We start from the raw sequence: 26,706 nt of genomic DNA, 5'->3' as shown, positions 1-26,706 counted from the left end.
AACCTGGTAAGCTGTCCCCAACCCCAAACTCAAGAACATTAGCGGATACTTGAAAGCAAGCTGTATGACTGCACACTCCCAGCTTCCAAAGTTCAAAAGTCTGGTGGACTAATCTTAAGATCTCCACTGCTCTCTTCTTTGCCAAATATGGGCAACAAATACTGCCTTTAACACTATCAGGACACAGTTGGGGGTTGCTTTTTCAGTGCTGGGGATAGATTACATGGATACATTTTCCAACCCTTTGCAGCAAAGAGGGGTGTGATAGAGGTTCATAATCAGGCCCTTAAAGTGAAGGGCACTAGGCTTTGGAATGAGAAAGATCTGGGTTCAAACTCAGGGTGCCAATTGCTAGATGGGTAACCTTGAACGAGTTATACATTTCTGTGAGCCTGTTTTCTCATCTGCCAAATGGAAATAACACCACCTCCCTCAGCAGGGTTGTGAAAATTATGATATACATAAAACTCCTGACATATTGCTTCAATATAGTAGATACTCAATAAATGTTAGTTACTGTTTTTATTATCCAAGAGTTTGAATTGACTAGAGTCCATGATTTTTAATTCACTATTTCAGTCTTCTCAGAAGTCATCCAGGACTAAAGTTAAAAGTATATGGGAGGCTGTTAAATGCCTGTAAAGGTTTAGTGGGTAGGAAAGATCACAGCACTGAGGTGGAAGGATGTTGTCCCTGCCCCCACTCCCTTATGGCCCCAACACACACACACACACACACACACACACACACACACACTCACACACACACACACTCACACATCCCTCCGCCCCAGACTAAACCTGTATGCTCTTTTGTCCATGTCTCCAACCCTAGCTGATGAAAATGCCTGTGGTTTTAAAGGTTTTCAAAACTAAGAATGGGAAAGTGAGGCCTCAGAAAACTATGCATATTCCACTAGAGGAGAAAGCAAGTAAGAGAGAGAGGGGTGGCGCTACATTTTCTTGTCCTTAGCAGTATAACGGCCCCCACGTCCTGGGATCCCAGTTTGACAAGATGAAATGACTCGAAGGTCACGGACGGACCTCACTGTCCACTGTGAAAGCTCTTGCAGCACCTTTAGGCCCCAGAGCTTCTTCTCAAAGAGACCACCATCTCCAACAATAAGGGGCACGCCATCAGCCTCACTGGAAGGGATCTTGTGTTCCAGGAGCACCATTAATTCTTCCAGCTGGTAAGCAAAGGCAGCGACTTGGAGGAGAATGGTATGTATTGCTTGACGGAAGTCATCTTCAGCTGGAGTAAAATGCACCCGTTGGTCTTCTAACATTCTGGCCAACATAACATGGAAGGTACGGTAAGCCTGGAGGTTCTCTTGGAGTCGCTCTGCCTCACTGAGCTCGCTCCACCGATCAGTGCTTGCCACTGGCACACCACGCACAGAGTCCAGGTTTACGTTCTCGTTCAGACCTTGGTGCTTCACCTGGTCAAGGATACAGAAAAACTTCACATCTGTAATCACTCCACCAGTCTCACTTAATCTCTAAATCTCATATAAAATCTTATTCACTTCCCTGGTCAAGGATCCAAATTGTAAAGAAAATAGAGTCTAGATGAGGAACTCTTCATTTGGGAACCTTGACTGACTTTAGGAAGAAGCTATCCTCCCAGAAATTATCCATACTGCTTTGACTACCTGTTCATTTCTCTTGGGAGAATGTGCAGCTTTCACTAGGTTCCAAAGGTTGAAAACCACCCACTGACTGGTCTAGAATAATTTTTCCTTCCCACTTGACACTCCCTCCTGGCAACTGGAGTATTATAATCATACTGGAGTTTAAGTATTTTAAATATACCTGAAGACGCTGGCCACACCTAAGCTCTAAAATATAGGCATCGTAGAATTTTTCTAACAGCCTCTCCATTGCTCACTGTCAATGGTGAGGACAATCGTTTATTAGAGGAGTCAATGGCAATTATCTTTTTTAAAAATTGGTATTTCAAAGAATCTGATTTCTGACTGCTGGAGTTTTATGAAGATAAACCAATTCTCAGAGAACCTAAATTCAGAACTCTCCACGGGGGCCTGGAGTGTTTCCACAGCAGGCCTTAGATGAAGACCGAGGGGGATCTTCCTCTATCAGAAAACCTGAGATCCATGGTTAGCTCCCCAAGAATCGGACACTTCCCCAGGTCCCCAGTGATTCTTCTACGAGACTTTTTTGATAGTGTAGGTGACCTTTCTATTTAGATGCAGGAACACTTTTGATTGTACAGGGTGGCTAATAATGTAATAGGAGAAACTGGTTGGTTTATACTGTTCTTCTCCCAATCCTATAAACCTAACTCCATCTTTTGTTTCTAAGCTCAAAAGATCAGAACAATGTACATGAAGAACCCAAGCTTAGAGGCCTCATGGTTCATCTATTCTGGCAGAATTCAGACAGGTAATGAAATTAGGAACAGCCTCCAGGACATAAAGCCAATTCTACATAGAACCCCATGTATATTTTCTTATTCAAGGAACAACATGTCTCCTGAATAGCCTAGAGAAAGTAAGGTCGTATGACTTTCCTTAAGGGAAGGGGCCATGTCAAATGACAGGTGCCCAATATATAAATGACTATATGATTAGGGCTTTTGTAACTGATAACGGGGCTGGAACATGATGGTAAAGGGCTGGATCAGAAGAGATGAAGTGAAAATAGACGACAGCAAAATAGGCAACTTACGTAAGATTCCATAAGAGCAGTCAGGTCTGAACGGATCTTCCTTGCTAGCCAGACAGAGCGGCTACAGAGGTCCCGGCGGCGAGGGGTCAGCGGTGAATGCTCTGTGAAAGCCATCCCCTAACTCAACTGTCCCGGGAAACAAGTGAGCTGGGTTTGTTTCTGTCTATACCGGTCCAAATAAGAAATGTGACTCTCGGGCTAAATCCACTGGGCATTTCCCTACTAATGGAATTCAGCACCCCCCCACCCCCCGCCTGACTCAGAGGTGGCAGCAAATTCCTGGCTGTGGATTTCTGCGCCTGTGGAATCAAAGGCCCCTTTTCACTCAGCTTTCTGTCCTGCAGCGTCTGCCTCCAACTCTCTCCTCCACTCAGGGCCTAGTGTACTTGTTTTCATGTCATTGTTTTGCTTTTGCACTTGACAAGGTCATTATCACACTGATCCTCATGACACCCCTGCCTGATGGAATCTATTTATACACACTTATAATCAGTTCATTTTACTATCACCCTCTCTGTGCTCCCCATGTCCTTTTCTTTCTTGGCCTGGTACATTATTCAATAATATTAAGTTATTATTATTGATATAGCTGCCATTCATTAAGCATCTACCCTAGGCCAGACACTGCTAACAGCTTTAAAGCCTTTATTTGATCTTTAGAATAATTCTACAAGATAGTTTCCTCATTTTACATAAGAAATGGAGGCTTAAAGAAATTAAATAATGTGCACAAAATCTAATAACTAGGTTCAAAATTTAAATATAGGTCTTCGATTCTATAACTGTTCCTCCCACTGAATTTCCAATATCATTCTCTAGGTAGTTCATATTTCGTTCCAAGACACAAAGTTTACATGAAATAGATCCTGTAAAACTACAGCGTTTTTTCATTCCCATCCTTTTGCTGAGTATTTAAATGTACACTTGATTAAAAATCAGTTAAGGAAGCATCTGTAATCTCAATCATGGTGCCTTCCTTGTAGCTATAGGATGAGGAAGGTACTGTTTTAGGCCTGTTCTCTTCCAAAGGACAGGAAACACCCAACCCTGACTTGGTAACATTTCTGAGGCAGTCTCACTTAAGTGACAACACGCTTTTCTTTTTCTTCCTTATCCCAGTCATACCACATTGCTTCTTAACAAAACAAGAGGATGAGCTGGACTGTGAAACGCAGGCAGAGTCTAAGAGCACTTGGAGACTTGTTCTACTGCATTTAACTCTGTAGGTTAGAGGATGACGCCAATTGGGTAAGAGCGACACGTTTCATCCCCAAATGAATCAGTTTTCACTATTTTGTATCATGGACATTACCTCTAAATTGAAACACATGCCTTCTCAGGGGGAAATTTCCATACATAAACAATAATCGAGGGGGCTTCCCTGGTGGCACAGTGGTTGGGAGTCCGCCTGCTGATGCAGGGGACACGGGTTCGTGCCCTGGTCCGGGAAGATCCCAAGTGCCGCGGAGCGGCTGGGCCCGTGAGCCATGGCCGCTGAGCCTGCGCATCCAGAGCCTGTGCACCGCAACGGGAGAGGCCACAACGGTGAGAGGCCCGCGTACCGTAAAAAAAAAAAAAAAAAAAAAAAAAAAAAAAAAAAAAAAAAGCAATCATCGAGGGACATAGGGGAGAAAGAAATGAGGCTGGGGTGGCTGTCACAGTAGGCTTTTTAAGAAGGCAGGAGGATTCTACTTTTTTTTGTTTTTTAAACTTTGTATGGACATTGAGTTTTGTGAAGAAGCACTGATATTAAATGCTATCAGGGTTTTGTCATTATCAGAGCAAAATTAACCCCACAGCTTCTTTAACGTTCTCTTTACTAAAGAATCCACCTTTCCTAAGCTTGAAACATGGAAAGGATTTCCAACTTTGTCAAATGATCATAGGATCATATGGCATCTCAGCATTAGAAATCAAGAACTGAACTAAGTCAGAAGTTAACTACCTGATTCTCAACAAGAGCAAACAACAGTATCCGCCACAAAACCTGCTCTGAGGGCACTTGTTTTTCTTATTTGGCAGCATCACTTATTTCACCCCAGGATAACTGCAACTCAGTACAACCAAGGAAGACCAGTTGCTTCCATGAAGACAACTTTTATTTTTCTTCTTTACATATTTATTTTGGATATGCCTTACCTAGATTAAGAGAAAACAAGGATTTGAAAAGCAGAGTATCCCTTTTATTATAATTTCTTTTTACATAACCTTTTCAACCTAGATTCAGGTAACTACCTGTCTCTCCGACCAAAGGAGAAGGGTCCTGCATATTACAACAGGCAAAAAAGGCTTCTAGGAAATAAAATATTTTAAACTGATTCATTACAATTTTTCAGTTTTCTTGAGTACACTGGAAAGTGGGAAAAAGACAGGAGGGAAAAATGGTGCTTCAAACAGCCAGACTGTAATAACCTTAGTTAGGTTTAGTACACTCTTTATATTTTTTTCTCCGAACAGGTTCTAAGGAAGTTCAAGTGCTCTATGTGAATGCTTTTCCATACCTCAGTGTATCTATTTTTACTCCCAGTAATCTTGGCCAGTGTTTATCTAAATTCTCTGAAGCATATTAAGTCTCAATTTTACAAAATAACCCTGGGCAACCACAAACAAGGGGAAAGATGTATTTCTACAAGATGTATTTCTATATCTTGTAGAAATAATATTTGTATTAAGTACATTTTCAGAATTTAGAATTGCTAATTCAAGATGGAGAATATGCTGTGGGAAGAGTTATTAAAAAGGTAGCAGAATTTGATTAACAGTAGGAAATGTTGGGATTCCCTGGTGGCGCAGTGGTTGAGAGTCCGCCTGCCGATGCAGGGGACACAGGTTCGTGCCCCGGTCCAGGAGGATCCCGCTTGCTGCGGAGCGGCTGGGCCCGTGAGCCATGGCCGCCGAGCCTGCGCGTCCGGAGCCTGTGCTCCGCAACGGGAGAGGCCACAACAGTGAGAGGGCTGCGTATCGCAAAAAAAAAAAAAGAGTAGGAAATGTAGAATTTTAAGATTAAGAGTTCCTTAGAAGGACAATGAAGTAAACGTATGAGGAGCAGAATGGAAAAGGGAAAAGAATCTAGTATAAGATAGTTTACTTTAACCAACTCTTTACTTTGCTAGCACCCCTTTTCTCAAAAGGAAAAAATCTTAAGTCTGTGAAAAATATTTTAAAATTTATCGCAAACTGCTGTAATAATTTATGGAAGCAAATTATAGGCAAATGAAAATGAGTAAAAAACGGAGAAAGGAGAAAGTTTCTGAGAACTAACTAGCTGCTTTTGGTGGGGAGGAGTGTGATACAGGGAAGAATATATTTTCCCTCTATCTCATAAAGTTTTTTTTTTTTTTAAATGCAGTTTGCTTTTGTGTAGGTGGCTAAAACATCTGATGGCTAACAACTGCAAATGTAATTTATGGAGACAAAGGATAAGATAAATGTGACGAAGACAAAAAGTAAAGTGGGGTATAGATGCTAGCTAGTGAAACAGTACAAAATGGACTTAATACGGGAGTGGAACAACTTTGTTTTAGATCCATCCAGTCAATCTTGTAATATTTTCAAATTTACTCAACATACCAAAGTCATCTCCAAATCCTTACTGTGAGCAGGAAAGCATACTCTATATCCCTTCTAACCTTATTCCATTTTCTACCCTCACACTGAAGGGGATGGCAAATCTGCAACACTGAAAAGAAACAACAGTACATTTAAGACTGCTCACTGGAGGTGTTTCACTCCCTATTCCCTGGCATCCCAACCACTGACACAAGGTGGGTGTAAAGTAAGCCTCTTTCAGAGATGACGTTTTGTTACCCTTCTTTTTGGGGAAAAAAAAAATCAAGAGAGAAAACTGATAAACTTTGTAGTTTTAGTGTTTGTGAAAAACAAGCTGTTCCTTATTTTGTTCTCAGCAAAACTTCATTCTTTCCAACAGCCATCATACATTTCTGACAAAGAATGAATAGGGCAAGCCTTTAATTCCAGTTTCTGAGGTACGTAGGAGAGACTGCCCTTCTAATTCTCTAAAAATGGGCCAAAATATGTTTTTGGTCTTCTGGAAGTTATGAAGCTGTACAAAACTGTCCTTCCCATGGACAGTAAGTAATCCACCCCATGAAAATCCCTACCTCGAGGGAAATGATAATTCCTACAATTTCAGGTGAAAACCAAAGCATTATACAGATTAACTTTGTTGAAGGCTTTCTTCTTCTGAAATGTTATTAAAAGGGAAACAAAACAGAGCAATTTTCTTTTACTTACAACTGTATGACTCAGACTATTCCTTCACTGATGGCAGTGTCCTTCACTAATTGGGAGCTGGAATCAACCAATGATAAAGCAAAGCAAAGCAAAAGCCAAAGCCAAAGCCAAAGCCAAAGCCTAAGCCAAAGCAAGCAAGGGGCCAGAGCTGGGATAACAGGGAGGTCTGTATAAAGAAATGATGGGGACAAAAAAGAAAATCAACAAATTCACAAGAGAAAACCTTTTATCTATAATTCAGACCCTGAACCACCTTCCTGACCCCCTCAAAATTCCTAAATCTCGATGCTCTAAAAACTCAGACCACTAATTACCACAAACCTAACATCCTTCCCTAAAGAGGTTTCCGGAAAAGCACTAGGCTACTGTAGTGATTTTGTGAGTGCTGAGGACCAGCTTTCTTTAAAGGCCACTAGAGAGCTATGATTTTAGAGGCTGGCTGTGCTTCTTCAACCCTATATCTTGCCTTCTACAAGTACCTCTTATGCAAAGGACCCCATGTCAGAATAGTCTAATCTCTCCCAGCCCCACAAAATATAGCAACAAAGACAAAAAAAAAAAAAAAAGAGAAATCAGACTTTGTTAATAAATAAGGAATCTCAGGTTCCACAACACAAAAACACACATGTTCAAAGTGCAAATTTCTGCCACTAGTCTGGGACTTTTCTCACTGATATAGAACCCTGTCTTATGGTCAGAGAGACCATGTAGACAGTAGCTCCCTCCCTGTTGGGAGCCTGCTTGCAAAGCAAGTGAGCACCACTGAGAACCTTATGGAGGTGTTGGGAGAGGGACTGAGGAAGGTGGTGAGGTGAAGAGGCAGGAGGTGGTCCCCATGTATCCTTCCTTTCCTAAACCCAGGGGGAATAGAGGGAAAGGGGGTGAGAGATGTGTGCTGTTTTAACAGCTCACCCTGCTAAGGGGCCCTGAAGTGCCAAGTCAAGCTGCCAGCCTCCAGAGATTAGAAGTATATGATACTTTGAAGATAAATGTGCTGCAGATAGAAGCCAGAACCATAGGGAAGCAGTAAAGGAGGAGAAGGGGTTTAGAGAATATTAATATATTATTAAGAGTTAAAAGCTGATCCAGAGCACATCAGAGTTACAGGCTGAAAAGGGGGATCTGCTGATGAGCAGGAAGTCTGCCTGGCTGGAACTGAGTATAAGAATAACCGTTACTTTAAGAGCTGCTGCTGCTTTTTCTTTGTCTAGCTTTCTGGTAAAGGCAACATCAATTTTATAGAGGGGACAACAGAGGGAGAAGAGGGGATGTGTGTGTGTGTGTGTGCGTGTGTGTGTGTGCGCGTGTGTGTGCACACGTGTGCTGTGATCCACAATGGAAAGAGCAGGCCCTTCAGTTATTTTACTAGATTTTAAATGCTTTAAATTTTTTTTTTTTTGTCCTTTTTGTCTTTTAAATACAAAGTCTTAGCTGTCCCAGTGCCCAAAGTCTTCCCTTCCTCTAAGGTCCAGTGGAGTCTGAATCTTCAATCAGAACCTCTGTGGTAGCACCGAGTATATCCGAGTTCATGACCAGCCCTTCAGTGCCCCCACTGCTGCCACTTCCCACAAAGATCTTCCCATCAGCCATCAGGCTCACCCGTTCTGTCCCACTACAATATGACTTTGACATCCCTTCAGCTTCTAGCAGAAGGCACTCTCCAGAGGTGGAGTTTCCCAAGGGCTCAGGAAGAAGAGGAAGACCCTGACCGTCTGCAGGTTGTGTCAGGGACTCTGGATTAGTGCCCAAGATATCTGTGCTGGTGATGAGGGCGCCTGCATTGGCAGCCAGAGCTTCGGCAATCAGCACCTCAGGGTGGCTTTTTGCTTTGTGTGCCACTACGCTGTCCTTCTTCTCAAATTTTTTGCCACAGATATTGCAAGAAAACTGGTAGAAGGAGTCTGCATCGTGCTTCTTCATGTGCCAATTAAGGGACGCCTTTTGCCGACAAGTGAATCCACAGATCTCGCATCTAAGGAGAGTGAAAAACGAAATAGCTGATCAAATAGAGAAATAAAGAGACCTCTCATTTAGTGTCAGGGTGAGAGTTTAGAGGTTACATTTATAAGCAACAGTCAGTAATATATACTTCTTGTGAAAGATTAGGAAAAGTTAATAGATAGAAAACTAATCTGATTTTTTCCCCTTTCTGTTTGTTTGAAAAAGAGGAAAACAAAAGAAAAACATGACTAAGTAGCTCCCCTAATCGATACCCACTCTTTTTTTTTTTTTGCGGTACGCGGGCCTCTCACTGTTGTGGCCTCTCCCGTTGCGGAGCACAGGCTCCGGACGTGCAGGCTCAGCAGCCATGGCTCACGGGCCCAGCCGCTCCGCGGCACGTGGGATCTTCCGGGACTGGGACACAAACCCGTGTCCCCTGCATCGGCAGGCGGCCTCTCAACCACTGCGCCACCAGGGAAGCCCAATACCCACTCTTTAATTTGGTAGAAGTAAAATAGCAGTGCCAGGTGAAATGTCTGTAAAGGGTCTAACCCTCAAGTGGGGTATATGCACTGAGACCCCAGATGTTCACCAGTAAACAAGTACTCACTGTAATGGCTTCTCGCCAGTGTGAATCATCCGGTGCACTGCCAGATTGTGGGAACTCTTGAAGGCTCGAGCACAGTATTCACAGATATAATCTCGTTGATCTAAGAAGAAAAATAATGTGGTTATTTAGTGTTCCATTTAGAATCCGTCTTAAGTATTTTTTCCTAGCTTACAACAAGTAAGCAGATGATCAGGCAGGTGAATTTAGAGGACAAGCAATACTGTTTTTAATATATAAGCACTTCGGATAAACAAAACTTATAATAATATCATTTTTATCTCTTCTTAGTCCATTCATTCAGTAGCATACGAACCTATTTTAAAAAACAAAAATAAAAAACACAGCTAGACAGAAATATGAGAACTGGAATCCTAATCTTAATTTTACCAGTAATCCAGACCTTGCATAAATTGGTTAGCAAGTAAACAACTACATTTTACATAGCTTTTATTCTTAAAACAGCTTTTTTCACAGACTGTGAAAGCTGAATGCTTACATATAAAGAATCTAGCGTTCAACAACAACAAAAGAAGTTGGCATTCCCTAAAGAAAAGTGACCCAAATATAAAGTGCTACTCATATCTTCTATTTCAGATTTTTTTAAAAAGTTACCCAAGATAAACAATTTAAACTTCTCTCAAAAATTCTATGGGGCAAAGGAACACTGGACTTAATTTGTTATCAACTGGTTGGGGAGAAAGTGGACAAACAGATGCTCAACATACATTTGTTGAATAAATGGCCACTACCCATTTTCTATGCCTTTCACTTAAAAATTACTAGAAATAGTCACAGTAAAAACACAAGGATAAGTCAAAAGGCAAACAGTATCCAATTTCATCTTACATTCTATCCCAAACAGTTCTAAAACCAAGTGTGGGAGAAGAGTCAAGTTTTTCTCAAAGTTGAATGTACTGAGGACTCACCTGGGGATCTTATTAGATGCAGACGCTGATTCAATTGGTCTAAGGCAAGGCCTGAGATTCTCCATCTCTTAATGGAGCTCAAGTCTGGTCTACGTTCTACATGATGAGTGGTAGGGTCTAAAAATGCATACTTCTAACTCAGGGACAATTTCTTAGTATCTCTCAGGTCTTGTCCACTTTTCCAGCTCCACAGTCGCATGACAAACCCATGTGGGGCATTCTACTTGCTTAAATAAATTGTATTTTCAAAGGGAGCCAGTAAACACTAATTTGGAAAAGGAAAACTCTCTAACACTGACATCATAAAACTGTATCAACCAAATATAAATATCTAGAATGGACTGAATTTCTAAAACACTGTTTGTCATAGTAGGCTTGTAATATTTAACTAAAACAGTCTAAACTGGTTGTCAGAAATTACTTTTCTATAGAATAAAACAGTGTAACAGGGAGAACGAGTGGAGAAATGGCAGCTTCTATCAAGAAACAGTGGAGACAGCACACTCTCTGAAGAAACATAGTGTAATGCAAAGACAGTAGACTTTGGAGTGACCAAGACCTGAGTTTAAATTGCGGTGCTATCAGGTGCCCGGCCCTGTGCAGCAAACAGCACTTTATAGGTTATCTCATTTCATCCTTGTAATAACTCAGTGTTATTGGTAACATTATTAGCTTTATTTTACAAATGAGGAAAAGTGAGAAGAAATTAAGTAACGTTCCTAAGTCACACATTCAGTAAATGATAGAAAGGGTATATATATGACACTGACCATATGACCTTGTGCAAGAGACATGAAATCTCTGCTACTGGAATTCCTAGTCTTACCCTCCAAGGATTATTAAGAATATCAAGTGTCTGGCATATGCTCAATTACCACTAATACCCAGCCTAATTTGTTCCTATTAGCTACACTGCACTGAGACTGTCAAGTGGATAAAAATGAATGATGTCTGAATCCATTCTATAACATGAATTACAAAGACATTCAGTTTCTCTTTTTGAGTCAATAGCTCCTCCTCCAACAGGAGGTTACATGTGAACTTAGTAGCTAGCCTTTACGATTCCAATAGGAGCAGAAGTCGAGAGCTCCTCAGTAGGTAACATGAACGATGAGCAGCCCTCCTTCCCGTTTCAGCTTTCTCCACATACTCCTCATTTTCAGTCCAGGTAGTTACTACGAGTATCTATTTACCTGAGACAGAATTAGAAAACCCCGGTTCTGCTAAAACTAGCTGTGTGACCACAGGCAAGTTACCTAATGTTGCTCAGCCTCTGGTTTCTTAGCTGTAAAACAAACGTGGTGACGTTGAATCAGTGAATTTAGCTACCTGATAAACATTTTATTTAAGAAATACCTGTATGATGTTTGGCATGTCGTAGAAGTTGCTTCTGGAGCCTGAAGAGTCGCCCACAGGAGGGATGGGGACATACGTATTTCTTCTTCAGCAAATGCTGATATTTAATGTGGTGCTAAAACAGTAAAAGAAAGTGAAGGGGGATAAAAAATAAGGATTCCAGAAAGCTTAGCTTACTTAGCTCATTCCTTTGCTAAGTCAAAAGTGCTGAAGGAAAACCAAATACTCTGTATATGAACAGGAAGCAGTATAATAAAATGATTATGAACACAGGCTACAGAAACAGATAGATGGTGATTCCAGTCTAGGTCTGTCGTTCATTAGTGGCATGATCTTAAAATATAATACTTCCAGATGGAAGTATTATATGGAGGTAATGATAACTGTGTTGTAGTGTTGTTGTGGGAATACAGAGATCATATATTGTACGGTGCTTAGTGCAGCAAACAGTACATGACAAAAGAAGCGTAGCTATCATTATTATAGTAGAACCAGAATCAGAAAGTAAGGCCTTAGTCTATGTTATACTTGCTGCTAAATAAAGATCAAACACTTCTTAAACTTTAGTAATTATTATTTCACCTTCATGTTTTCTGCCAGACCTAAATACAAGCTGTATCTTTACTCATTAAAAAAAATCTGGGACTTCCCTGGTGGCGCGGTGGTTAAGAATCCGCCTGCCAATGCAGGGGACACGGGTTCGAGTTCTGGTCCGGGAAGATCCCACATGCCGTGGAGCAACTAAGCCCATGCACCACAACTACTGAAGCCCGCACGCCTAGAGCCCGTGCTCCGCAACAAGAGAAGCCACCGCCATGAGAAGCCCGCGCACCGCAACAAAGAGTAGCCCCTGCTCACCACAACTAGAGAAAACTCACATGCAGCAACAAAGACCCAAAGCAGCCAAAAATAAATAAAAATAAAAAATAAATTTTTAAAAACATACAGAATGCACAGCAATTTATATAAAATTATTTTTAAAAACCCTGCTCACTTAAAAAAAACCCTAAAAACTAAAAATTTTATAATTTATTCTAAATAGGATTCAAAAAGTCATTGGTTTTAGTTGCTAATTTTATTCTTTAAAAATACACATTAAAATAAAATCTGTTCCACTGTGTCTTGGTGTGTTGTTATGCAATCATTTCTTGTATCAGGAGTATTTACACCATGAACACTGGAATATTCCAAGATCCCAAGGAAATATTTAAGCTCAGGTTCTAAATCACTTAAAAACAACAACAACAGAAACTCAACTGAAGTAATTTGATGTTTACAAAAAGATTTTCCTTGACATTACACATTTAATGATAAAGCCTACACAAGTCCACAAATTGTAAACTCTCATCAAGTATGAGAACTAGAAATGGAACGTAACCTGCAAGGCTACCTTATTTAACAACTTCACTGACCTGCAAATAGCGAGGGTGAGCAAGAACAGTTCCACATCCTTCCATCTCACAACGGACATACTGGATTGGAGGCTTTTTTCTATTAGCAATATGTAGGAGAAAAGTTAGCAACAGAAAAGAGGCAGTCTGCACAGTGGCCAAACTGCACTATAGGGAATAGGTATTTTACAGTATGAAGAATTAAAATCTCTACGTTTATAGCCTGCACAGAATTTATGTTAGAAGTAACCAGAAATTGCCAAATGTTTAGAGTTTTTAAAAAAGAGCACAAAACAAACTAGTAACTCCCCAAAAGGCAAAGAAGTGTTAAAATTTTTAGAAACTTTAAGATCCTGCAATGGAAATAAAAACATAGTAACTCTGCATCAAGGACACTAATGAAGTTGCTTTTGTGAAATTTTTAACTAGCCATTCCCACAGGATAATTATGAGGGCTGAACATGTGAGTGAAGTGCCCACCACCAGAAAGAAGGCACAACACAGCAGGAGTATAAATTACTCACCTCCTTTTGGGTAATCGTGGACTTTTGTCATCTTTTCGCCTTCTTCCTCTCCTATAATTAAAGAGCAGAGTAACTGTCCACATATTCCAGATTGAAGCTTATATAGTAAAGGAGAGCTGAGGACATACCCTCAAGACCAAAGAGCAGGTGGCAGAAACAAAGGATAACCCAGAATACATAAAGCCAAAGACATATCTGGCAAACCAAACAAACATTTCACTCTGAAGCAATTTCACTTACAAATAAGTCTGCACCACAAGTTAAAATATATACCTTTCATAAACTACACATTTCTATGGAAGATTTGGATAAACCTCAAGGTTACTACTTGAAGACTTGTTTCAGTGAGAAGTCTATCACTTATATTTAATCAATTTAAAAAGTAGAATAAACAAGTCTATTATCTAAAAACCCTAAGAACATAAACTAGACTCTCCTTGCAATAGAGACAAAAGCCTAGACACTTAAAAAAGCTATTTCTGCAACAGGAAATAATTGCTAGCCAAAAGTTTTCACCTGATCAAGGTTATTACATCATTTGCTTTATTTGCCCCTCTTCTGAGGATCCATATTTGCCATACTCTTCTTGCTACCTCTACCTCCTCGGCATCCCTAGAGCTATTATTGTCCTACCCACTCAACTGAACGTCTCTTAAGTATTGCTTTGAATTAAACTTTTGAAGCTTTTGAGCAGAGTCTTTCCAATGAAATTGTCAGCTGCTTGAGACAGCAATATGTATATGTCAATATCATTCCTCACACTCCTACCCTTTTTCCACTAGTGGCTTAAAAATCTGTTAAATTTCCATTTTTAGTAGGAATTGCCTACTCACTTCCTAGGAGGCTCCTCATCTTCTCTAATTTCATTCTCTTCTTCTTTCACCTCTACCTCTACTTCCACTTTTATTTCTTTCTTCTCTTTCTCTTCTTTCACCTTCCCTGATTTTCTCCGTGGCTTTGGGGTTTCCCTGAAAATACAAATACATTTCAATACTGGTATCCAGCAAAGGACCCTTTCAAGGACAACTGTGACAAAAGGGTAAAGCCAGGAGTGATCAATGATTTATTATAAAATTATGCTCCTCAGGCTTCCCTGGTGGTGCAGTGGTTAAGAATCGCCTGCCAATTCTGGTCTGGGAAGATCCCACATGCTGCGGAGCAACTAAGCCCGCGCGCTGCAACTACTGAAGCCCACACGCCTACAGCCCATGCTCCGCAACAAGAGAAGCCACCGCAATGAGAAGCCCGTGCACCGTAACGAAGAGTAGCCCCTGCTTGCCACAACTAGAGAAAGCCCGTTCGCCACAACTAGAGAAAGCCCACACACAGCAATGAAGACCCAAGGCAACCAAAAATAAATAAATAAAATAAATTTAAAAAAGAGAATATGTTCATAATATATAAAATGAATAAATGCAAAATTAAAAAAATTAAAATAAAATTATGCTCCTCAGTCCATGAAATGTGGTTTCCAGCCAGCTATTCCTCATATGTACATCATACATATATTTAGAGCCTATGAGACAACCCGCCCCCTCCACAAGCTAACAATGCCTTAGAATCAAATCTCACTATAGCTGTAAAGAGAAACAAAAGCAAAAAATTCTAAGTATTCAAGCAATTCATGATACCTTAAGATAAAACAGGCAGACATCATAATAATGTTAGATTCGCAAAACAAGCGCATAATTAGTTATTTAAAATTAAGTCCATATCCATTAGTTTGGCAACAAGGTGAAATAAAAGCATGCAACAATGCTTTCCTAACTTATTTTTCACTGACAGATTGAGACATACCTTTCTAAGTGGGGTTTGTAGGTCTCATCCCTTGGATCATCTTTGAATGGTATTTCTTCTTCACTGATCAACATCTCGTCTTCCTCCTCTTCCTCCTCATCACTGCTAAAAAGAAGCAGAGGTTAGAAATTCCAGCTGTATGAATTATATCTGACTTGATTTTATTCAGCAATTTATTTACAGGTAGCTGAAGATTTACAGTAAGTTATCTAGGATTTTCATGCTTATGGTGTAGTTGGACTGCAATCTAGCTGCTTATCCTAAAGAATAATAATTGAAACAAAAAATACATAAATCCTAGACATGCTATCACTTCATTAAATAAAGGCAAGGCAATGATGGCTCAGTGACACTAAGAGTTAAAAAACAATTGACAATTATTTCAAGTAGAAAACAACTTGAGCCATGTGATATGACTGACTGTGTTCTACATCCCCAAGGGCTTAAATACGAAATATGAAAAGTTTCTTACCTAATGCCACCTGGAGACTGATGCTCTTCTGCAACACCTAGAAAAAGTCCAAACAAAACTTTATCTATGTAGGTATAGGTATTTTCTCTCTGCAGCCAAGAGACTCAAACCAAATTACTGCCTAGGGTAATCATACAAAAGGAGAATTATCTGCAAAATGTCAAAAAGGAATCCTTCCTATAACACCACACTTACCCCTGAAAGTTAAGCTGTTCTGGTAAATGTTCAACATTACGTTTAAAATCAACAGGCAACTGGTTATTAAATAACCATACTCTATATTCACTGTACCATAATCAAGCTGATCTGTATTTGGTTCTGACTTGCAGATGAGTTGCAATGAACCAGTCTTGGACCTAGAGCTTCGGGTGTTCTCTGTGTCACGATGCCGAGAGGCAGATGTCCTGCTACTGCTACGCCAGCCCCGGCTAGGCTTAGTTGCAGCAACGGAAACTTCCTGAGGGACGGTAGAACCTTCTTCCTCTTTCTCTTCCTTGGGATCTAAATGAAAACATACATCATTCTTTTAAAGTTTATAGTTAACCAATAACAATCTCTGTATATCTACTCTTATAAATATAGTCAATGGAAAGATGATAAATGGTTTTTTTTCTCCCCTCCCCAGGGCGGGGGAACCTCAGAATTTTACTGATATAATAGAAACAACAAGATGAGAGTAAAATTTGATAAAACTAAATTGAGTGAGTGGTCCCAAAAAGATGACCAGATCTACTATAAGAAAGAAGCACACGTCTAGATGATTTAATAATCTAACAATGCTTCAAGTTAAGTACTGAAGAGGAATTCCATAAAGAGGAATTCCATGGTAGGAATGCCTTCCCTTGATTCTATTCAATAATTTTACTTAGTATATTAAAAGTGAGCCTATATTGACCATGGAAGATCCTTTTAATAATCTCAGAATGGTAGTCCTTTCTAAGAATAGCACAGAATTTAGGTCTTAAGACTGATACATCTGACTATATAAAGTTTTCTGCATGGCAAATTCCTTTATAAGCAAAGTCTAACAGCCCAACAGAAAAATGGCAACTCAGTAAAAACATATGGTTTTCAGATATATGAACAAACAAAAACAATGACAACAAAGCTCAATCCACTCATAACAAGAGAAACTCAATTGAAAATCATATTGCTGTAGTATTGTTCCCCTAGCGTATTGGCAATGATCCAAATGTTTGTATTGGCAAGGCTGTAGGAAAATAGGAACTCTTAATAGAGATAACAGTGTGAACACCAGCAAAACCTTTCTATAAAGGACAATCTGGCAACATCTATCAAAATTATAAGTACATATACCTTTTCATGTTCATTTCAACTACTAGGAATTTATCCTACAAAACTATAACCACACTTATAAAACCCACATCCATAAAGTGTCCAAATATTATATATATGTGTGTATACCCATGGTATAAATAAATAAATCTATGTATTTATATCTATATATCACAACAACACTTCTGGACAGATTTCAAGAAGTTGAGATAAATACTGGTCACCTTCCAGGGGAAGGTCCAAAAATACTTCCAGTAATTCCACCTCAAAGTATCTACCCTAGGAAAATGAACTGGCACATGGAGGTTCACTATAACATGTTTATAATAGCCAAAATATGGAAACAACCTAACTCTCCACATTAAGGAGCACTGTTTATTAAATAAACCATGATATATCACCAAGATAGAATAAAACATATGGAGGTATCTGTAAAGAATGACATGGAATTACTGGCAAAAATGTTGTTAAATGGAAAAAATAAAACTTCATACACACACACACATACAGTATGGTAATTTTTTTTTGCTTAACCTTTAAAAAAATGATCTGAAAAACTATAGTATCCTCCACTGTGGAACAAGGTGGTGACTGGGGGATATTTCAGCTTTAACTACACTGTTTAAAAGTTTTATGAGAACATATTAAGGTAATGAAATAACATTCATTTGAAATGCAGATATGAATAGCAATGGGAACTTTAAAAAAAACGGACATAATTGTTAAATCAGATATACGTTTCCTTTGATTTCCCTTTCACCATTAAAATGTCTTTCTTACCTTTCTACTATCTGAGCTACTTCAAGTATCAAAATAATAATAATAAAAAGTTTACAGTTGAAAATATCTTAAAGATTAACTAGTCTAAGTACAGTCCAATGAATTTTCCCCTTAAAGTAACTGGAATGCCAATGAAGACAACTTGTTCAAGATCACAAAGTTATCTCAGCAGACTTGGATTTTAAAATCCTGTCTTGAGACTAGTAATCAAGGACTTCTACATGTAGGTCATGGCTGCTTTTAAGAAAATTTCTTCAAAGGGAGCAATTCAATACCCTCCATAAAGTACTGAACATTAATAATGAAGAGAAAATTATTTCTTTTACTCAACCCAGCTACGCTAATTTGGACTTTAAACCTATTCCATAACTTCCTATACTCAATAAAGCTCTTTTTATACTTCACAATGAAAGGACTGTATGCCTACATCTTCTCATACTGTGGATATTATCCACTGGACAAATAACAGCAATTTGATGAGAATTGCTTATCCTTATAAAGCATAATAGCCTATTTTATTGAATAACATACCCATTCCGTAAAACTCCATAGTTTAAAAAAAAGCATTGTCAGAGAGTGACATCAGCAAACATGTCCCTTTTCAGAAACACACACACACACCACACACCTGCCAGAATCAACTTTGTAAGAACTCTGGATATAGTTATAGGTTTACAGCAACCAAGTAAACACTGAAGCAAGAAAAAAGTTAAACAAGCCACATAAGGAAATCTCTGTCAAATCACACGTTGGGCACAAGCTTAACCAAACAGAGCCTTTAGAGAGACCACACAAGATAAAGAATATGATTTTTTAAAATATGGTCAAACAGCTAAAGGAAATCACTGACAAAGAACTAAAGGAAATCAGGAGAATGATGTCTCAACAAATAGAAAAGTGCCAACAAAACAACAGTAATTATAAAAAGGAACGAAACAGAAATTCTAGGGCTGAAAAGTATAATGTCTGCAATCATTAAACAACAGATTTGAGAAAGGAGACAAATCAGCAAACTTTAAGACAGGTCACAACTGAGAGCATCTAGTCTGAAGAATAGAAAGAAAAGAATGAAGAAAAATTAACAGAGACTAAGAGACCTGTGGGGGACCACTAAGCAAATCAACATACAGAGTCCCAGAAGGAGAGCAGAGAATGGAACAGAAAGAATATTTGGAGAAATAAAGGATAAAAATGCCCCCAAATCTAAAAAAAGACACAAATCTACACAGACAAGAAACTCAACATCCTCCTTCCAAGTAATGTTACATTCACAGGTACTCAACATCTTTTGGGGGGAAACAAACTGATAGCAAGTGGCTCCATCAATATCAGACAAAACAGACTTCAAGCCAAAAAACTGTTCCAAGAGTCAAAGAAGGACACTGTATATTAATAAAAGAGTCAATCAATCAAGAAGATACAAGAATTATAAACCTATACATACCTAATATATGAAGCAAAAAATGACAGAATTGAAGGGAGAAATAGGTATTACTAAGATAATTTTGAAACTTCAATATCTTACTTTCAGTAATGAATAAAATGACTACTCAGAAATTCAAATAGGAAATAAGAGGACCTGAGCAACACTATTAAAACAAAATTAAACCTAACAGATATATAATACTTCACCCCAAAACAACAGAAATACACCATTTTCCCAAGTACACACAGAAGATTCTCCAGAGTAGACCATATATTAAGCCACTCAAGTAATTTAAAAGATTGAGGGACTTCCCTGACACCGCGCTTCCAAGGGGGCAAGGGTTCAATCTCTGGTCCGGGAACTAAGATCCTGCCTGCCATGGGGTGTGGCCAACCACCACCACCACAACCACAAAACAAAAGAACATATCATAAAACATGGGCTGCAGAAAAAGCAGTGTTCTGAGGGAAATTTATAGACATCAATGGCTACATTAAAATAGAAAAAAAAATCACATGTCTAATCAATAACCTAACTTCACACCTTAAAGAAAAAGGGGGCAGAAAGGAGCAAACCAACCCAAAGCTAGCAAAACGAAGGAAATAAAGAGTAGAGCAGAGATATCTAAGAAAATAGTAGACCAACAGAGAAAAATCAATGAAACCAAAAGTTAGTTCTTTGAAAAGATCAACAAAATTGACAAACCTTTAGCTAGACGGAGGGGAAAAAAAGAGGAGGCTCAAATTACCAAAAATCTGAACACACTTCTAAGAAGTGAAGACACTGAATTAGTAATCAGAAACCTCCCAGTGAAAGAAAAGGCCAGGAGGAACCACTTCCCAACTCATTCTGTAAGGCCAGCATAACTCTGATACCAAAGCCAGACAAAGACATCACAAGAAAACTACAGACCAGTATTCCTGCAAACCAAATCCAGCACATATTAAGACTATGCAGCACATTAAAACTACGATCAAGTGGGATGCATCCAGGATTATGAGAGCAGTTCAACACCCAAAAATCAACTGATGTAATATACCACATTAATAGAATGAAGGAAAAAGAACCCACAAGATCATCTCAATTGATTCAGAAAAAGCATTTAACAAAATCAACAAACTTTCAAGATAAGAATGCACAATAAACTAGGAATAGACTAGAACTTCCTCAACCTGATAAAAGGCATTTATCAAACCCCTAGAGCTAATAAACTCCCTGGCAAAAGACTGAAAACTCTTTCCCTAAGATCAGAAACAAAATAAGGATGCCCTTTCCCTCCACTTCTATTTAACACTGTACTGGAAGTTCCAGTCAGAGCATTAGGCAAGAGAGAAAAAGGCACATAAATAGGAGGAGGAAGTAAAACTCCTCTATTTGCAAATGAAATGACCTTATTTCTAACGAATCTGCAAAAAACCCGAACTATTAAAGGTAATACACAAATTTAGCAAAGTTGCAGAATACAAGATAAACAGACAAAAATTACTTTAACTATACCAGCAATGAGCAATCCAAAAAGGGAGTTAAGAAAATGATTCCATTTACAATTCAATCAAAAAGCAAAAAACTACTTAAATATTGCTGAAATGGCAATATTCCCCAAATAGATCTACAGATTGAATACAGTCCCTATCAAAATCTCAGCTTCCTTTTTTGCAGAAATTGAAAATGTGATCCTAAAATTCATATGAAAATGCAAGGCGCCTAGACTAGCCGAAACAGTCTTAAAAGTGAATTGGAGGACTCACTTTGTCCAATCTCAAAAGTTACTACAAAGCTACAGTAGTCAATCAGTACTACAGTGTGGGACTGGCATAAGGATGGACATAAAGACCAATGAAACTGTACTGAGAGTCCAGATATAAACCCATACGTCTATGGTCAAATAATTTTCGACGTGGTTGCCAAGACCATTAACGGGGAAAGAACAGCTTCTTCAACAAATGGATATCCACATGCAAAGAATGAAGCTGGACCCTTACCTTATACTATACACAAAAATTAACTCAAAATGGATCAAAGACCTAATTGTAAGAGCTAATACTAAGTAACTCTTAGAAATGAAGAAAATCTACGGAATGGAAAAAAATATTTGCAGGTCATATATCTAGAGTCTAATATCCAGAATATAAAAAACTCTCAATTTAACAACAAAAGACAAACCATCCAATTAAAAAATGGGCAAAGGAATTGAACAGTTATTTCTCCGAAGAAGATATACAAATGGCCAAAAGTCACACAAAAAGATGCTCAACGTAAGTCATTAGTGAAATGCAAATCAAAACCACAATGAGATTACCACTTCATACACACTAGGATGGCTACAATAATAATTTTAAAATGAGAAATAACAAGTGTAGGAGAGAATGTGGAGAAATTGGAACTCTTGTACATTGCTGGTGGGAATGTAAAATGGTGCAGCCACTGTGGAAAATATCTGGCAGTTCCTCAAAAAAAATAAACATAGAATTACCATACTACCTGGCAATTCCACTCCTGGGTATATACCCCTAAAGGTGAAAACAGGTATTCAAACAAATACTTGTGCATGGATGTTCCTAACAGTACAATCCACAAATGTGGAAACAAGTGAGATGTCTGTCAAACAATGAATGGATAAACAAAATGCAGTATATCCACACAATGGAATGTTACTCATAAAAAAAGGAATGCAGTACCTTTGGGACTGACATATACACATTGCTATATTTAAAACAGATAACCAACAAGGACCTACTGTAGAGCACAGGGAACTCTGCTCAACATTCTGTAATAACCTAAATGGGAAAAGAATTTGAAAAAGAATAGATACATGTATATGTATAACTGAATCACTTTGCTGTATGCCTGAAATTTAACACAACATTGTTAATAAACTATACTCCAATATACAAAAATAAAATAGATTGTTTTTAAAATTCATAAAAAAAGGAATGAAGTACCAATAGGTACTAATACATGCCACAACACAGATGAACCTTGAAAATATTATGCTATAGGACAAAAATCAGACACAAAAGTCACATATTGTACAATTACACGTACATGAAATCTTCAGAATAGAGGTAAATTCAGAGTAATGTTTTAAGGTAACTAAGGTAAAAGCAAATTAATGTTCATTAGAGGCTAGAAATGGGGGTGGGGTGGGAAATGACTACCTTTAATGGGTATAGGGTCTTCTTTGGTGGGGATAGAGGTGATGGTGGCACAATACTATAAATGTACTAAATGTCACTGAATTCTATGCTTTAAAATGGTTAATTTTGTTACATGAATTTCACCTTAAAAAGAAAATACAAAGGGAAAAAAAGGAGCACTTCAGGTTCTCAGAGTAGAACCTGACAACAGAGGATACCCACACATTAGGATAATCATGACAAGATAGAAAAGAACCAAGTTCTGTCTGTGTGATGCTTCAAAGACCATTTGTAGTTGTTTCTCATAACGGTAGGTGACTTTGAAGAGGCTCCTTGATACATAAGTGATAAGAAGAGAAAAGAGCCACAGTAGCCCAGGTGAAGGAAGACACCAGGCAAGCCACTGCAGGCACAGTGAATACAACCACGTTCTGGAAAGAGAAAGAAGGGACAAATCAAGAGTGGTTGATGCTATGAATTGAGATAAAAAGACTGGTACTACTGGCAGGAATGTTTCTCCCAATTCTTCTAGGTACCAAAAGATGAAACATAAATTTCCTCAATCCTTGAGCAACCAATAATCCTTCAAAACAACCTAACATCAAATTCCAAAAGGTGACAGCCATTCATCATGACAAAATAGTTCAAGTCTTAAGGTTTATCCTAACATGACCTGGTCCTCCTTCAGATTGCCCTCATTTTCCTAACTGAGGCTTAGAGAAATTAAATGACTTACCCAAGATTATAGAGCTAACATTGATTTGGGGTAAATAGGGAATAGTTGGTTGATAGACTGGAAGAAACCAGAGTAAAAGTCTCATCTCTATTTATTTAAATATTTACGTTTCTTTTGGGAAACTAACAACCTTAAATACTTATTAAGTGCCTAATTTTTTTTCCCTTTTCTAAACTTAGTCCCTCATAATCCTGCCAAGTAATTATTATTTTTATAGATGAGGAAAGCAAGTAACTGACTTTCCCAAGCTCACATATTAATCGTGGAGCTGAGATTTGAACTCAGGTATACCTACGTCCAAAGTCTATATTCTTTTCTACTATACCACACCTAATCATTAAAAGAGGAATGGGAACGTGCCAGTCCAAGAGCTTAATTCCGATTTGGTTCATTTCCACCCAGCCTTAGGTTCAGAGCCAAAAGAGCAGCTCATTTATGTAAGATACTGACCTGAAAGACCACAAGAAGAATTACTTCAAGGAAGTGAATTCTTAATCTAAAACTGCATGTTTAGAACATTCACAGTATCACCACTCACAGTAGCTAGCTAAAAAGTGGATCAACTGATGAACAGATAGATCAAATGGAGTATTTCCACGCAAAGGAATGAAAATATTTATACATGCTACAACATGGATTAACCTCAAAATCTTACGCTAAGTGAAAGAAGCCAGACTCAAAACAAACCTCACATATTGTATGTACAAGTTTATATATAAGATGTCAGAAAAGGCAAATCTATATAGACTGAATTACACACTTAAAAATGTGTGAATTTTAAGGTATGTAAATTATGCCTCAATTAATATTAATAAAATATGCACTGCAGCCATTAGTCATAAAGGCCAGTAACTGAAAAACTACCAAATACCCTTCAGTAGTAAAATGGATAATTGTGATACATTCCCCCACAATGGAACACTACGTAGCAATGAAAATAAACAATCTATAACAAATACAACATAGAGGAATGTCACATACAGCGAGCAAAAGAGGCCCTACAAAAAGAGAACATAATGTATTATCCCATTTATATAAAATTCAAAAACCTGCACAACTCGTTTGTGCTGTTCAAAGTCAGAATGGTGGTTACACATAGGAGTGGTTGATCATGTTGTTTCTTGAGCTGGGTAATGGTTACATGACTGGACTTGCCTTGTGAATATTCATGAAGCAGTACACTTCCAATAAGTGTACCTTTGTATACGTATGGTATGTCTTGAGCAGCCAATCAATCAGTAAATAAATTCACCTGTAATTGGGGGGACACCTGAGAAATATCAAATGTCCTTCAATCAAGTAATAGTTAAATAAACACAGAACATACATGTGTAGTAGTCATGGTTGGATGCCCACCAAGTATCTAATTCATCTCTTCCTCTCTCCTTAAAGAATCAAATCCGCTATTAAAAAGAGGGTAAGCTAATGGTTTTGAAACTGTAGTTTGCAACCTCCTTTGGGTCCCCAATGCCCTTTCAAGAAGTTTTCAAGGTCAAAATTCTTCACAAAAAAACCTGTTGGGATTTTGTTTTTGTTTTTTTTTTTTTTGGCAGTACACGGGCCTCTCACTGCCGTGGCCTCTCCCATCGCGGAGCACAGGCTCCAGACGTGCAGGCTCATCGGCCACGGCTCACAGGCCCAGCCGCTCCGCGGCATGCGGGACCCTCCTGGACCAGGGCACGAACCCGCGTCCCCTGCATCGGCAGGCGGACCCCCAACCACTGCGCCACCAGGGAAGCCCAAACCTGTTGGGATTTTGACTTGGATTATACTGCATTTATAGATCAATATGAGGAGAAATAACATCTTAACAATATTGAATCTTCAAATTCATGAACAAGGCACATCACTCCATTTATTTAGGTTTTTAATTTCACTCAGCAATGTTTTATACTTTTCAGTGTATAGGTATACTTCACATCTTTTATCAGATTTATCCCTAAGTGTTTCGTATTTTTGATACTATTGTAAAAGATATTTTAAAAATTTTATAATTTCAATGTTTTGCTGCTAATACACAGAAATACAGTTGATTTTTGTATGTTGATCTTATATCCTGTGGGGTGACTTCAAGAGGCCTTGCAGCTTTTGGACCATTGACCTGAGCCTACCATGACATGAAAATGTCTGAACTGAAAGGCCACTGAGGAGAGGGACAACTGAGAAATAACAAATTTTTGTATCTTAAACCACTAAGTTTTTGAATGGCTTGTTATACAACAATGCATAAGAGTTTAGAGACTCACAGTAAAGAAAATGGGGTTTAGAAATTTTCAAAGAGGTAAAGATACAGAATCAGTCAATAAGAAGGTAGGATGTAAGTTGGGAGTTCAGGATCAAAGAAGTAAGCCACACGCAAGGAAGCAGGCAGGCAAAAGACAACCTCAGTTACCTCTAAGGGAATTAACTGCCTGAAGCTAAAGGGGTATCTGCCTGGATGTAGTTAGATCAACCTGGCTAGTTTTAATTCAGACGAGCTTGCTCCTTCTTGGACTTAAAAGGTCAGGGGTCATTAAATCAGAGAACTTCCTTTTGTCAGAGGTTCTCATCCACCCATAATCTCAGTGTGAGGATAATGTTGTGCTTGCACGCAGAGACGGGTGTCTCTTCAGGGGTTTCAGATTCTTATATGCTGAGTGTCGGCTTGCCCACTCAGTACCTTAGGCTTCTTCTGCTTCAGTTTTCTTCTACCAGGGCATTCTGTTGCAACTCTAAATTGGTTCTGGCAGGGAAAGGAATCTCAATATAAATCACTATTATGTATAACAGAATAAACTGTGTTGAGATGGTTCGGATATGCTGAATCATAATCAGCAAATCGTTATAAAGTTATTTTTTTGTATGTAAGGGACAGAAAGACTCATTTACCTGAGTGATGAAACATCCCATAACTGAAAGGAGCTGATAATCAAGGCTTTCTAAGCCTATGTCACAATCCACAATAACCATAAATGAGGTATGTCTGCACTTCAGGAAGAACCACAGGAGGTCTGGATGTTTGAACTAGAAAAATGGTTTAAAGGTTATGGGGCATTGCCAACATGGAACAAGATGTTGAGCTGATCATTCTCATACTGAGAGAAATAATATGGTTCCTGTTACCTTAAGATAAAGGGCTAGGAAGGAAATAGGATAGATAAAATACCTATCTAAAGTACTGTCAGCCTCTTGAGACGTAAGCATTATAATAGTCAGAACTTGAGTTTCGGAAACCTGATCGTACTACTCTGTGTATTTCGATAATTATCTCTACTTTGTTTTCCATAAATAATTAGTAAAGCCCATTTTGAAATATTAGCCAATCTCAGCAATATTAAAAAAAGTCAGGGAAAGCGAGTCCTTTTAATGTTTCAAGAAAGAATTGTGAAGA

The 26,706-nt window shown here is 38.6% G+C and overlaps 2 protein-coding genes across 2 annotated transcripts in view; both read right to left on the bottom strand.

Moving 5' to 3' along the window:
• Positions 1-507: 507 nt before the first annotated feature.
• Positions 508-4,164, bottom strand: CNTF (ciliary neurotrophic factor). The gene is made up of 2 exons (XM_032639192.1): positions 2,691-4,164; positions 508-1,441 (listed from the first exon to the last, which is right to left on the bottom strand). The coding sequence occupies exons 1-2, from the start codon at positions 2,802-2,804 to the stop codon at positions 953-955; spliced, it is 603 nt and encodes a 200-aa protein (XP_032495083.1). The 5' UTR covers positions 2,805-4,164; the 3' UTR covers positions 508-952.
• A 607-nt stretch (positions 4,165-4,771) lies between these two features.
• Positions 4,772-26,706, bottom strand: part of ZFP91 (ZFP91 zinc finger protein) — a 30,536-nt gene continuing 8,601 nt past the window's right edge. Inside the window, 9 exon segments of the mRNA XM_032639184.1 lie at positions 4,772-8,916; positions 9,496-9,595; positions 11,778-11,892; positions 13,190-13,268; positions 13,693-13,743; positions 14,526-14,660; positions 15,490-15,594; positions 15,962-15,998; positions 16,253-16,462. Coding sequence (XP_032495075.1) covers positions 8,406-8,916; positions 9,496-9,595; positions 11,778-11,892; positions 13,190-13,268; positions 13,693-13,743; positions 14,526-14,660; positions 15,490-15,594; positions 15,962-15,998; positions 16,253-16,462 — 1,343 coding nt within the window. The 3' untranslated portion in view covers positions 4,772-8,405.

This window comes from Phocoena sinus, chromosome 8, assembly GCF_008692025.1.
Source record: "Phocoena sinus isolate mPhoSin1 chromosome 8, mPhoSin1.pri, whole genome shotgun sequence".
Taxonomy (NCBI): domain Eukaryota; kingdom Metazoa; phylum Chordata; class Mammalia; order Artiodactyla; family Phocoenidae; genus Phocoena; species Phocoena sinus.
The sequence above is the reverse complement of the archived record's forward strand: the minus strand, read 5'-3'. Positions and strand labels throughout refer to the sequence as shown.